This window comes from Apis cerana, linkage group LG15 (genome assembly GCF_029169275.1).
Source record: "Apis cerana isolate GH-2021 linkage group LG15, AcerK_1.0, whole genome shotgun sequence".
NCBI lineage: Eukaryota > Metazoa > Arthropoda > Insecta > Hymenoptera > Apidae > Apis > Apis cerana.
This window is the reverse complement of record NC_083866.1, coordinates 1,248,080-1,263,107: the sequence shown is the minus strand read 5'-3', so window position 1 is coordinate 1,263,107 and position 15,028 is coordinate 1,248,080. Positions and strand designations below refer to the sequence as shown.

Here is a 15,028-nt window from a genome sequence, read left to right as displayed (position 1 = left end):
TGATTAGAGGTAGAGACAATAATATAATTAAAAGTAAAATAGAATATTTAATATTACATCATTTTTTATTTATATTCATGAATTTCTTTAATATAATGAATTAAATTATACAATTTTAAATAATTTTAATTTTAATAATAAAAAATATTTTAAAAATACTTAATATAAAAATATATATAATATATAAAATTACTTAATATTTCTAAAATTATTTATTATTTTATATCATAACTTTCATAGATTTGAATAATATAACATATTATTTAAAATTACTTTGAACTTTTTATATAAAATAATTATGTATATTATTTCAATATATCAATCAAATAAAATAATCAAATAAAATAAATATCGTAATATAGCAAATAGATAATTTATATTAAGTCAATACAATAGATTGTTTTAAACAACCTTTTGAAAGAAAAGTGGCGATATTTCAACGTGCATCAAATTAATAATTGACTATCGTATATAAATTTTTTAATTGACAATGATTGCTTATATAAAAGATCAAAATATACAGTATGTTAGAAAAGTTAACAAATTTTAAACATTATTTAAGACAACTAGTATGTTAAGAACAATTTCTCAACTGACTCCTGTAGTAGCACCATTTCAAATATGGCTGAAACATCAGTCAGTGTGTAGTTCATATAGTGTGGTTGGTTGTTACAGTAGTTCGTATAACGATTTATCTTGCATTATTACGCATCGGCTTAAATATTGCGTGTTTTATCTCTATAAAGTAACGAGAAGAGAATTTCAGCAATCCAGTAAAACTGCTATCATCACATGCAGTCAGATAAAAAAAGAAAAAATGGCACCAACGCGTGTTATTCTTTTTTCGTGTGGCAGTTATAACCCTCCAACCAATATGCATTTAAGAATGTTTGGTACATATATATCATTCCTTATAATCAATATCAGTCTCTTCGTAAATACTTCATAAAGCTCTTCAATATGCATAATATAATAGATAAATTTTATTATATATTTTATTTTGAACAAATTATGTAATCAACGGATGATGTTATCAACATATAAAAAAGCATTTAAAATGATTAATTCTTTTAAACAAAATTAAATATATATAATTTTTTTATTTTATAAAAATAACTTTAATTCTATCTTTTCATAATTTTATAATTGTCATGTTAAATAATTCTTTTTTTATAAGTATTATGTATTTTATATATAAGTATTATAAAATTTATATTGAATATTGCAATAATTTTTCATTTGAAATTTATAGAAATTGCCAGAGATCATCTACATAGAATGGGCACGCATATTGTAGTTGGTGGAGTTATATCTCCAGTACATGATGCATATGCTAAAAAAGAACTAGCAAGTGCAACACACAGATGTGCTATGTTAAGATTAGCTTTACAGAATAATGATTGGATTCGACTTAGTACTTGGGAAATTAAACAAAATGGTTGGTCAAGGACTAGAATAACTTTACAATATCATCAAAATTTATTAAATTCCATGGTATTTGATTCAAACAATATTAAACATAATATTCCAATTGAAGATCTGGAATGGATTCCAGAAAATATAAAAAATAGTTCTGATCGTACACCAATTCAAATTAAACTATTATGTGGTGCTGATTTATTAGAAAGTTTTGGAATTTATGATCTTTGGATGGATGAAGATGTAAATTGATATTCTTTTATTTTATAATAAAATGCTATTAAAAATAATATTTTAATAATTAAAAGAAATTTTTTTTATAGATTGATGCTATTGTTGGAGAACATGGACTTGTAGTTATTACTAGAGAAGGTTCTAATCCAAATAAATTTATATATGATTCAGACATTCTTTCTAAACATATGGTAAATGATCTTATCAATATTGATTATATATCTATTATGTAATGTAATTATGTTCTGGTAATTAACTTTCGTATAGCACAATATACACATAGTAACTGAATGGATTCCAAATGAAGTCAGTTCAAGTAAAATAAGAAGAGCATTAAAGCGAGGTGAAAGCGTCAGATATCTTTTACAAGATGCTGTGATTGATTATGTCTATAAGCAAGGAATTTATGATGCAAAGACAACAGCATCAACAATGTGAGTCTAACAATAATTTAACTGAAATGATAGATCATATAATTAGTGCTAATTTAATAGCATATCTTCCAATAGATTTAAATAAAAATTTATTTTTATGTATTTTGTATGAAAAGCCTATATTTTTATAGCATTCATATTCCACGTAGTTGGTGAGTTTAGAGTGTACGGAATTAGTTAACTTAAGAATTGATACAAAATAATATGAGTATATATTTATGATTAAAATTTAACTCTCTTAATACTCAATAATATTGCACTAATTATAAAAATATAATAATTAAAATATTAAATTTATTTTAAAAATATGAAATTTAAAATATTGTATGAAAGAATGAAAATAAGAAACTATTTATTGTTATAAATTAACTCTTTAAATGTTTTACAAATATAAATTATATTATAATATATATAATATATATAAATTATCTTATAAAAATAATAGATTTATTTTATAAAAAATATACTTAATTATAAAACAAAAATGAACGAAGTAATATAATTATTTTTATGAAATTATATTATATATATCATGTATTATGAATCTTGTTAATATTTTTCAATTTTTGAAATATTATTATATATAATGATTTTTTGAATTATTCTAGAAAATATCCATATGTAATATTATTATATATAATATTGTAATATTGTAATATTATTTTATAAAAATTATTTATTGAGTGTTAAAAGGGTCGCTTATCATTATATGATCATCAGATATTACAAAGCAATATATTAGTCTAGTCTAAGAATTTTTCATTTGTATATAAATCAAATTTTAACGATCTATTTTCTAATACTGTAATTACAAATAAATCTTAGCAACTGCATTTTTTTTTTTACATTCCTTATATTATATTGATTTCTCTAATTAGATATATTTAATTTGTCAATCATAGTAAAAATACCGATTCACGATAAAGATAATTAAAATAAGAATTTTTTTTCAGTTTTCTTTATTATTTATTAAACAACTTTTCCAATAAAAAAAATAAGAGAACGAAATTTCTTATAATCATTCAGTATATCTTTTTTTTAAAGTTAGAATGAATAAATTAGATGAAACATTTTTGTCCTGAATCGAATTTCTACCGAGTATCAAAATAATGAAAACCATATAAAAAATAGTGTCTTGTTTTTCACGCTGTCAATCTACTTGGATACTGAAGTAAGTTGGAACTGACCTCGCCCAATGCGAATAATTACTTGACCATTGATTCCAAGTATCAAAGCACCTTTCTCACGCCGTCGCCTAGCGACGTTACCATGGAATCCCCGAGTCCGATTGAAATTATATCCATCGACGTGCCTGACACTGTTCTGCGTAAGAATATGCAGAACGCAACGAATGTGGCTTGTGTCACCTCACGTCACGTCGGCGGCGGCCTCGAGGAGGCGCGCGAGAAATTCATTAACGCTCTCGTCGCCGAGAACGGTAACGCCAAACATATAACAACCGCGAAGGCCGCGTATCCAGGTCTCGCGAAACAGATCATCGCCACCGAAACCGGCGAGTCGCAGATCCTCGACGAGGTAGGTTTCGTTGACGATGATAGAAAGATCAGGAAGGTGAGGGTACAGCCCCGATCGAGTCAGCTGGAAGAGGTGTCCCCATGTGTCGCCACTTCGTCGAAATGCGAGAACTTTGTTAAAATTAATGCGAGATCATCTATCGAGGCTAAAAATAGTATGGATAAATCTTTACAAATGATTGATAGAGCTCGAGTTCAGTACGATATCATCGATGTAGGATTAGGAGACAATAGTGGCAAGGATCGCGATGTTAAATCTTTGATTTCGTCTTCAACTGTTTCGTCTAAGAAGATATCTGCTATAAAAAATGGTGGAGGACGCCATGAATGCGCATTATCCGATTTCAGCGTGGACAAAGAGGATTACAGGCTGACATGGTACGGTTTAGACGACGCAGCTGAAGACGAAGTCCAAGATGTAGATGAAGATTCTCGGTTAGCCAAGCATAACAATTTTGAGAATCAGCAGGAGAATCTACAATACAAAAGCCAACAAACTGATCGAAAGAACAGCGAAGTTTATAATCAAGACGGTTTTTCTAGTGATAATATTCGATGCTCAAACACGCAAGTATTGGTAGTAGTTAGTGCAATGATACACAATGCTTTCGATAAAGAAGGAACGACATTGATTGTCGAAGAAAATGGTGTACAGAGTAAAGGCGAGATTACGATATACAAAGGTGAATCAGATGGAAGTATTGACAAATTGAGTTTATTGGTGCAATCACCTGTTCCATCTTCAGTGAGTGATGAGAGTACTGTAAAAATACAAGAAATAATCGATGATGGAATGGAAATGACGAAAGAAAATTCTGATGATTCACTGGATGGAAAATCCTTGAAACGAGATGTAAGCTTAGAAATAGATGGTAAGTATGTAAAGTCTGTGGTGAATGCTTGCAAAAGTCCTAGGAAAATAAAGAACGGTCAAATACGAATATACACCAATGAAAATGATGAAAAATGGATAAAAGAAAGCGAAAAAGTAGAAAAGAAGAGTATCGATTCAGGTACGCAATCGGAAGAAACATTTTACAAAACTGTATCAAAATCATCGTCGAAATCAAGAAGTCCTAGAAAAGAAGGAAAATCTCGTTTAAATAGTCAGAAAACGGTTAGCAATTCAAAAATTTACGAGTCCACAGTGATCAGCGACGAAAAAAATAAAAAATCAAAACAGTACGGTGTGCCTTTGAAAGGAAGTTTGGATTCAGTGATCACTACAAACGATTCTAGAATAATTTCTAGGAGAAAATCGAAAACTGAGGAAATATTCTCAAAAAAATCAAAGAGTTATGAGTCCATTAAGAAAATGCAAGAGGTATGTTATGAAGATCCATCAAAAGCTGATAGCACTTCTCAGTTAATTACAGCAAACGAATTGGACATGCAAACGGATGAATTTTGTTCTGTTTGTTGCTATGTAAACGAGTTATCTCTAAGAACAGAAGATGTCATTGGAACAGAAGAAGTGATTCTACGTTCTAATTGTAGCTCCATCGCTGATGAGGATTCAACAGAATGCGATATTTGTAGCTCTTGGAATCTGCAAGAATCTACTGATACTATAGATCGAAAACTTGTTTCCTCGACAACTGATTGTGACCAACTATGTGAAGTATGCGAAATCTGCAACGAGATTTGTGCCACGTTTAACCCCGGTCAGGAATCAAGATCTTATTCTATAACCAGAGAACCAAGAGATTTGATTCAAGGTCGGGCATTTGAATCTTCCTCGAGAAGTCTTCCAAAGGATAGTTCCAGAATCGGTGATAGTATTGCAACTGATCCATCATTGGATGAAGATAGTTTCGAAATCGAGAATTGTGGTTTCCAGAGTGGATCAGAATCATTAGTTCACCAAATTGGTGAAAAACAATTATCCAAGTCTTTCAATATTTCAGATTCAGCCGTTATCAAGAAGAAGTCACGAGACAAGTATTTTATTCCTAAAGATGAACTGGCTATTCTAACTAGTGGCTCTAGACGCATGAATCGTAAAGGATCTTTATTCAGAAAAAAACCAATTGAAGATCCAGTTAATGTTACTCAGGACAAGAGACGTTACTCGTCAGTGGATAATCTTCAATTAGCAAAAGCGTCTTCCAAAAGCAATGATAAAGTTCTTAGGCCTAAAAATAACAAACTGATTGGATCTGCAGACAATATACGTATTTCTAGAAATTCTAGGAGATGTAAATCACTGCAGAGATCAGCAGATAATGTTCGATACATGGATTCGTCCACAGATAACTTAGATTCCCTAGTGGAGAGTCTAGGAAGAGAGGATGATACACAAAATGATTTAAATTGGATGGAGAAGCCAAAAGTTAGAGACAACGAAACTGTAAAAATGATTTTGACCAAACATGGCATTAAGATAATCAGTGAGAAGGAAACTGCTCTATAATGAAAAAAATGAATGAATTCAACGAATATATAAAAAATATAATCTGTTTAAAAAAAAATCGCTCACATTAGTTACAAAAAAAAGTTACCAAATATATATTATATATAGAACACAAAAATTAGTTTGAATTCTCGTTAGGCTAACTGCAAATTCTAGGATGCAGACTTATCGATACTCTTGTGATAATTCTGATCGATATAATTTCGACAGATGCAAGATTTTTCATATTATAATAGAAATTAGTTAATGAATATACGTATCAATATAAAAAATAAAAAATATATATATTATATATATATATATACATATATTTATAACTCGGAAAACAAATTTTTTTCCGAGAGAAAGAGAAATGCCAAAAATGTTACAATTTAATCCTACTCACAAATTCTATTTAATTAATAACAATGATGTTCATGCGAAGAGATTCTTCAACAAAGAAATATTATATAAAAAGAAAAATAGAGAAAAATCTTTGCATAGCATCATTGCATCGCACATTGTTCTCCGTGAAGGGAAAAAAAAGAGCTCTAAAATGATATGCATATGAGAATATACAGGCCTTGGAAATATTTCTTTAAGAAGTACAGCCAGAGAAAAAAATATAATATTATATATTATTACGTTAACAAACTAATTTAAAAACTGTCGTACATAATTAAACAAATTAAATGAATTACAAAGTGTGTTGTTGTAATATGTGTTTGAAATAAATATTTAAAGGATGAAGGATTAAAAAAAAGCTCAAAAAGTTAGAAAGAAAAGTTAGACATATATAAAATAAAATTAGAGAAATTCGAAGAGAAATCTGGATAATGCACGAAGATTCGAGAACAGCGAATCAAGACAATCCTATAATTAACTCGTCAATATTATATGAAAAAAATAAAAAGAAAATGGTTTTGATTAATTATAAAATATTCTATACAAAATATGTAAGAATGATATATGTTAGAATGGGCTGCGATACATCGATTGCGAAGAACGTGATTAATTGATGCTTCTAATGGAATCTGCTGATCTCATTTTACCCTTCATTGCGTGAAAAAGAAAAAAAAGGATTAGAAAGATAAAAAAGATCGTGCACTTTCATTTTAAATATGAAATATTATTAGTTAATTACAGACTGTCTTTTTGCGCGATGAGTATTGATATAATTAATTGATTTATACATATATACATACACACTTCTGCCAAACAAATTTATATTGAAAACGTGCCAATTGTTTTTTTATACCTTTGTAGATATCGTACGTTTTTTACTATCTCTCGAACATCATATCTTTGTATGATAGGTTTTAAATCGTTAATATGTATTTTCTTAAAAAAAAAACGATACAAAAAGAAATCGAGAAGAGAGAGAGATACGAAAAATGTATTTTTGATTCTATTCATCTATTCTATTCATTATCATGCATTTATATTATTATAATAGTAATGAAATAATGTTTTCTTTATCTTGAAAGATCTCTATAAGTATCTTATAAGTTTATTCTCTTATTTTGAATCAGTTTTTTTTTTTTTTTTTTTCATATATAAGTATCATGCGTCTCTCTCTCTCTCTCTTTATTGTAAATCTCGCTTTGAGAAATCTCTACAGGAATTATAATTATTATCTTTTTTGCAAATATTTTATTCAAATATCGGCAAACTACTCCACTGCATCTAACTGTGATGAAATCGTTCCTAGAACGAATTAATATACTCATGAATTATATTAAAAATATAATTTTTTTATAATTAATTTATATTGATATTTTTTAGAATACTTTTATTATAAAACATTTACTTAGATTTATTAATAGACTCGATTGTAAATATGTTTAGGTGCAATGGAAATGAATTGTTGCTTATAAAAATGTGCAAATTTATAATTCGAGAATCCGACTTCGGCTCGAATCGGGGAAGTTCGAATAAGATCGGATAGGATTGCAATACTTTCATATTATTCGAGAATTTTAGCTTCAGCTAATTATTTCGATTATTACCGAGCAGATTTAAACTATTGCTCATATTTTAGAAATTTTAAAAATTTCTAATATATCTCGAACAATACAAGATAAAGTATCGACATCTCATTTGATCTTATTCAAACTTCCATTTGATCTGAGCCTATAAATTGATCCGAGGTAATTTTGCACATCTCTAGTTGTTTGGTATAATTGAGCTTCTTAGATATATATCTATGTTTTTCATAGTGCCTAATTTCCATTGTTCTGCCAATAATCGCGTCTATTTGACAAGCTATTGTTGAAGAGCATCGTGTTTGCGAATGATTTTGCGAAAAGTGATTAGTTTTTTTAATTTTGTTTTTTTTATTTTTATTTCTTTAATTTTTTTCTTAGTTGAAAAGGATGTTTTTTTTTAAACATATCCTTCTTACACAGCCCTATTTTTTTGTTAGTTTGGTACGCAAGCTTAATTTTTTCTACACTATTTTCATCCCCTCTCGAGCAAATTGTTGTTCGCTCTTGTTATTTGTAACGTAGATGGACGAAGGTGGCGAGAAATATGCTCAAGCTGACAGTATTGATGGTTTAACCCTTTGGGGACGCCATTTTTTCTATAAGAGTATCACATGATCGAATGAACATAGAAAGGCAAAAAAAAAGAGAGAGAGAGAGCGCGAATATTTTATATCAATTCGATTGATGTATTTTTATTATAAAGAAAATATATGTCTATTTATTTTTGTTATAAAAAATTCGCATTGACGTGGGATTGAATATTGTTATAATAGAACAACTACCTGGAAATATACCGGCCTTCGACCGCAAAGGGTTAATTCACGAAAAAAAGTGCTTCCTGAGTGCGACTAAAACAGTCTTAGGCTGTCCTTGTATCATTTTGGACCAATTCGCTTCTTTTTTCTATCCCTATATCGTTCGTTTCTTTGTTGTTTGTATTTTTCGATTATTTCGTGATATGTGAAATGTGTTTGGCCATCACGACTTCTATCATGCAATCGTTATAAAAAATTAAAATTAGATAAAAATCGATGTATTTTCAAAATTTTTTTTTAAATTTTCTTAAAAATTGAAGAAAGAGTACAATGTCTCAAGAAAGGAAAAGAATGTAGAGACTTGACTATAATTGTGAGTATTATAAATTTTTTAAAATATTGTTAGTTTGTTATATATATCTATCAAAGCTATTATTAATATTTTAATAATATTTTTGAATTTAAACTTAAAATAATTAATTTTTATAAAAAAATATTTAAAAATAAATTTTTCAAATTTTTTTAATGTTGATAATATCAATTTAATTTAAAAAGAAATGAATAGTTTTAAAAAATGCAAGACTTATAATTTCAATTAATTCCAATAAAAAAAATATAAATATAATCGATATCTTTTTTATATTTTTATATTTTATAAAACTTGTTGAATATCTCGAAAATTTTTATTTATTTAAAAATTTGCAAGAAAATAGAATAGAAATATATTAAAAACTATATAATAGATATAAAAGTTATAAATAAGAAAATAAAAAAAAATCCATGCATAATTTACAAACCTATCAAGTTTTAAAAAGATAGAAATTTCAAAATTTTTTTGAGATGAAATAAATTGAAAAAAATCAATTCATCATTGTCTTACTATTTGAAGATAAACTATTGTAACAAACAAAATAATCAATTATTTAAATCAAAATATTTCATTTTCATTTTATTGTATCTTAAATTTATTAAATTTTCTTTTTTTTCTATATCTCAATTCTAATTCGTAGATTCGCTATTTTTCTGTTTTAGATCTTTTAAATATAATCTTTTTCTAGATCTCTCGTAACGAAATTATGTTCTATGTGTTAACGATATACATTCGTTTTTATGATTATGATATATTATTCGATGACATTTCTTTCTCAATTTTTATATCTGAATTTGAGAAATATTTTCGCCATACGAGAAATTATTATGAAAAAAAAACAAGATAATCGAAATCCCTCCCTCCCGATGGCGTGATAGAAGTCGATGTGTGGTTCGGTTCTGATGGAGCATGTGATATGTGTTTTCCAGGGTACAGCAAAACCTGCATGCCTACTGTAAGACAGATAATTGACTGTCTTGTTGCTGCTCGACCCATGCCAATCCGATGCGGCCCCTGCCTTACTGCTAAATGTTCTAATACTGCTACTAACAATCGCGATAGTAATGGCGTTAGTAGCACGGCTAACAGCAACAACATCGACAACTACATCAACAACAACAAGAATTTACACGCCTACGAGAACATTCAAAGCTTTAGTATACGCGAAAATATCCCTATTGGTTGCGCGATTAATCGCGACTAGAATTTTCATTTCTGTGCAGTGCTGGGGAAGTTTGATGAATCTTTCCCATATCTCAAATCACAATTTAAATTTTTGCTGAAATTTGTTAGAATAGAAAAAATAAGTTTATTAAATAATATCTTTTTTTTATGTAGTATTAGTCGTAAAGCAATTTTTATTTTATCAATAAAAAATGTGTTTTCTTTTTTGTTGTCAGTCAGAAAATCATTTTGAAAATTTGTAAGATAAATTTTAATAGAATTTTTATTAATTTATTGATTATTTTATTTAAATTATTTAAAAATATTGTTTTGAATAACGATAATTAATTTTTGATTAATATTAATTATTAATAAATAATTATTAGCACTATAAACTATCTGCAAATTAATTTAATATTTTTATTAACGTATTTTATAGAAAAAAAGTATGTGAAATATTTTATAAAGATATGTTTTATTTGTATATACTTTTTGATATCTTTTAGAAATAGAAATTTTTTTAGATTAAAAGTATAAATTATAGTGGTTATATAGGGAAAAAATTTTTTAAATTTTTATCTTTTGAATATTAAAAATTGAAGATTTATCGTACCTGGATTGATATAAGATTCGAAAGCTTTAAAAAATATTTGTGAATTGAAATTGCTTTTCTGAAGCATAGATAATATTTTTAAATTTGAAAAAATGGAACTATTTTTTTTAAATAAAAAAAAAATGAAGAGAAAAAATGCATATGTATATATCTTGTTAATATTTACTTTATCTTGGTCAAAAGATATCAAGATAATATCTTTTTATTAATTCTTATTATCAATTATTTAATGTAAAGAAAATAATTTAATTATAATTATATATTAATTATAATCCTATTGATTTACTATTGATTTATTTATAGAATTTATTGTTGATTTGTACAATTAATTGAAAAAATTAAAACTTTTTTTTTCGAATATTATTATCCCCGGCACTGCTTGCTGATTGGAAAAATTTTGCAATTTTTTAATTTTTTTCTTTCGTACTCAAATCATATTTTTTAATGTTAGAATTTGATACATTTTTTTGCACTATTAATGTTAAAAAAATGGTGTCAAATTTGATAATTATATTATATCTCGCAATTGTTGCAAAAGTAATTATCTGCAAAGAAAATTATTAAATTTTATATAAAATTTATATAAAAAATTAATTAAAAAATTTTTTACAATTTATATTAATAAATAAATTTATAAATGACATCATTTTTTTTATCATTACAAATTCATAAAATATTTCAAATTCTATATTTTATTGTATGAATTTGTGAATACACAAGCACATAAACTTATTAAAAGGCATGTATTTAAATATTAAGAAAAAAAGAAGAAAAAAATATTATTTAATATTTGGCACGTTACCAATGTAATAAGATTATTTTCATTTTTTATAAAAATTTAAACAAAGCTTAAAAAGGAAAAATAAAAACAAATAATCATAAAATTGCTTCTATCAATTACATTTATTGAATTATTATTATAAAATAAAGAAACATTAAATTATTAACTTCATTTATTTAAAAAAAAGATTATATTTTATTTTTATTATTATTATTATTATTATTATTATTCTTTTCTCACAATATATTGTTATTTTTTTATAATAAATAATAAGTCATATAAGTTGCGTGTTTATCATAATTGCATTATTATGTCGCAATATTTGCAGCAATCTCTAGTTTTCTAGTATTCAATGATGCATTAATTAAAAATAATTTCTGCTTTGGTACTTGTTTCGGACAATTTGTGAATGTTGTTTCGAAATGAAATCAATGGTCATACGGACACGCAATAAAACATGCAGGTCAAAATTATATAGAGTCAATCAAATAGTGATTGCAACACAAAGTTACATCCTCATTCCAGTAATAAAGATGAAAATTTTCTTGTTTGATGTTGTTGCATGTTACAAAAAAACATTCAATAAATTGAAAAAACTTTTTGCTTCAATGAGGAGGTTGCTTCATATTTTACATAAGAAATTTAAAACTTTTGCTTTAAAAATTTTACTTTTTTATTTTGTAAAATATTAATTAAACATAATAAATTAATTGTGATTTTTAAAATAATTTGAAAAAAAATCGAATTATATATAAGATTTATTCATTATTCATTCACAAGATGTTTTGTTAAATAGAAAACAATTTTATCAGAAAAATTTTACTATTATATTTTTATTACTATTGTAAAATATGTATAATTTTTGCGAGCAGCAAAAGATTTCGATTTAGCGTCTCTTGGATATAAGAATGGATTTATAAAAAAAAATTAAAATAATTAATACATATTTTATATACATTGGCAAGAACGAAAGAATGAAAGAATGAATGAAAAAGAAAGAATGTTAGAAATTGAATAAACGCGAAAGAAATTGAATCATCATTATATTTTTAAAAAAAAGTTTTTCTTTTCTAATTACAGTCGAGAAGATTGTTTGTAAAGATTATGAGTATCTAGATATTCTAGATATTAATTTCAATTTTTTCTTCTAGCATTGTTTAATATATTAACGACCGCTTAATGTAATATTTAAGTGATATATATATCATATCTATTCTTCCATGACTAAAACTAAAAATAATAATTTATATTAGTTATTATTAATTATAATTAAATATGATATTTGATTCACAGTTACTTTACATTTTTATTTTTATTTCAATTAGAAAACCTTATGAATTTTTCATTATCGGTCGCTAATGTGTTAACTAATTAACTTACAATACTGAACTTGCACTCTAATGGATTTATATATATTATTATATATATTATTTTTTAAATTTAACATCAATATAAAATTTATATAAAAGAAAAAAATATGTACAATATTTGAAATTTAAAATTTAAAAAAAAATTTATTATAATAATTATTATTAAAAAATAATTGAAAAAAAATCTGTCTATATGCAATAAGAGATTATAACGACTACAGCATCTTCGAAAACATTAATGAGTTTATTAGAAGTTCGCAAAATGTAATTAAAAATTAAAAGAACTTTATCTTTTATAAAAAAATATCTAATGATTTCTTAAAAAATAATTAAAATTCATCTGTTTATTGACTGCAAATTTAATAAAGTTGTTTGACGCGACTTTCGGATTAGAAAAAATTTTATTAATATATATCGTGAGTCATATTAATTTTCATACTTCGAAAATAACTAAATATCCAATGATTTTAGAGATCTCGATTTTAAAACAAATAAAAGTTAATATATAAAAATGTCTATTGAAACTTATTTATTGAAGTTTAGATTTGAGGAAATGAGAAATAATTTTATCATTACTTCATTCTATCTTCATTTTTCTTCATTTAATGTAAACTTAATAAATAAACTTCATTTTTGTATATTAATTTTTGTGTTCATATTGATCTCTAAAATCAAAGAAATGCCAATATATTAACACTTCATATATAAAACAAAAATATTTATTTCGTTTTCTCATTTATCAGTAGAAATATTGATCTATATTGATCTAATTTATCAATAGAAAATATATCTCTTAATATATATCTCTTAATATACATATATATCACATATTATAAATACAAAATTAAAATTAAATAATAGTTCTTAAATATAGAATTCCATATTTTCAATCTTTTTTATTTATTTTATTCAATCATTTTTTCAAATGGATAATTTAATAATTCTAATATTAAAAAGATTCTACGGATTTAAATATTTACGTTTTATGCATTTATATACCTTATTGTTTGTTGATTATCTAAAGCAAGATAAATCTATTGGAGTGCAAAAATCAAATGTTGTAATTTTTTGTTTAATAATAATATAATAATAATATGATAAGTAATCGCCAAAAAAATCTTCCATCAAATAATCAAGTGAATAACATTATTTTTCTTAAGTTTAATTAATAAGTATATTTAGTTGCGAACAAGATAAAAAAAAGTTAAAATAGAATTTGAGATTTGATATTAAATTTTATTATAATTGCGTGATTGCATGATTTATTTGACGATCTCTCATCTAAATGCCAACCAATTTTAAGTTATGTTTAATAATATGTTTATTTTAAAAGATTATTAAATCAATTATATAGCAAATTTTATTGATAAAATTATTATCAATATTAAAACGACGATATTTGCTTCTTCAAATGAATATTTCTTTTAAATGAATATTTTACCATTTTAATTTTTTATTTTGCAAAAAACATTCCATTATCGATGTGACGTATCCCAATAATATTATCAATAAATATACTTCAATCTAAGAGCGACTTAAAAAAAAAATAAATAAACAAATAAAAATAAATAAAATATAAAAAATTCACACGCATAGTTCGCACGTTGTATATGTTTGTATACTATGTTAATCTCCGATAATAGTGATTGTTGTAACACATGTATCTGTGAAAGATAAATAAGTATGTAAAAGGAGATCAATAAATCAAAAACAAAAAATTATATTTTTTTTATTGATTTTATTGATGCCAAAATTGCTTTATCTTTATCTTATTTATTTACAATTTATTATTTTACAATTAATTATCTCTAATCTAATCAATATCTTTTTAGATTAAACCTTGATATGGATTATTTTGACGTGATCCCAGAATTATAGAAACAAGAAATTTTAACGAAGAATAAAATTAAGGTAAATTCTCTTTTAATATATAGTATTTGAAATATTTCTTTTATTAAATTATCTATAACTCG

At 25.2% G+C, this 15,028-nt stretch overlaps 1 protein-coding gene across 4 annotated transcripts; it reads left to right on the top strand.

Moving 5' to 3' along the window:
* The first annotated feature begins 440 nt into the window (after positions 1-440).
* On the top strand, positions 441-14,961 carry LOC108003734 (nicotinamide/nicotinic acid mononucleotide adenylyltransferase 3). Of its 4 annotated transcripts, XM_062085353.1 has the most exons (6): positions 529-893; positions 1,253-1,662; positions 1,743-1,844; positions 1,921-2,087; positions 3,260-3,623; positions 10,057-14,776. In XM_062085353.1, exons 1-6 carry the CDS (start codon positions 572-574, stop codon positions 10,084-10,086), a joined length of 1,395 nt encoding a protein of 464 aa, XP_061941337.1. In that variant the 5' UTR covers positions 529-571; the 3' UTR covers positions 10,087-14,776. The 4 variants fall into 4 exon arrangements, with proteins under 4 accessions (XP_028525461.1, XP_061941337.1, XP_061941338.1 ...); XM_028669660.2 differs by lacking the exon at positions 10,057-14,776 and having other exon boundaries at positions 441-893; positions 3,260-7,379; XM_062085354.1 differs by lacking the exons at positions 3,260-3,623; positions 10,057-14,776 and adding an exon at positions 14,888-14,961 and having other exon boundaries at positions 557-893.
* Positions 14,962-15,028: the final 67 nt, after the last annotated feature.

Coding starts and splice junctions, on each gene's coding strand:
- LOC108003734 (XM_028669660.2), top strand. CDS start 572: ATGTTAAGAACAATTTCTCAACTGACTCCTGTAGTAGCACCATTTCAA. Junction 1,845..1,920: donor ACATTCTTTCTAAACATATG/GTAAATGATCTT, acceptor ACTTTCGTATAG/CACAATATACACATAGTAAC. Junction 2,088..3,259: donor AAGACAACAGCATCAACAAT/GTGAGTCTAACA, acceptor TGGATACTGAAG/TAAGTTGGAACTGACCTCGC.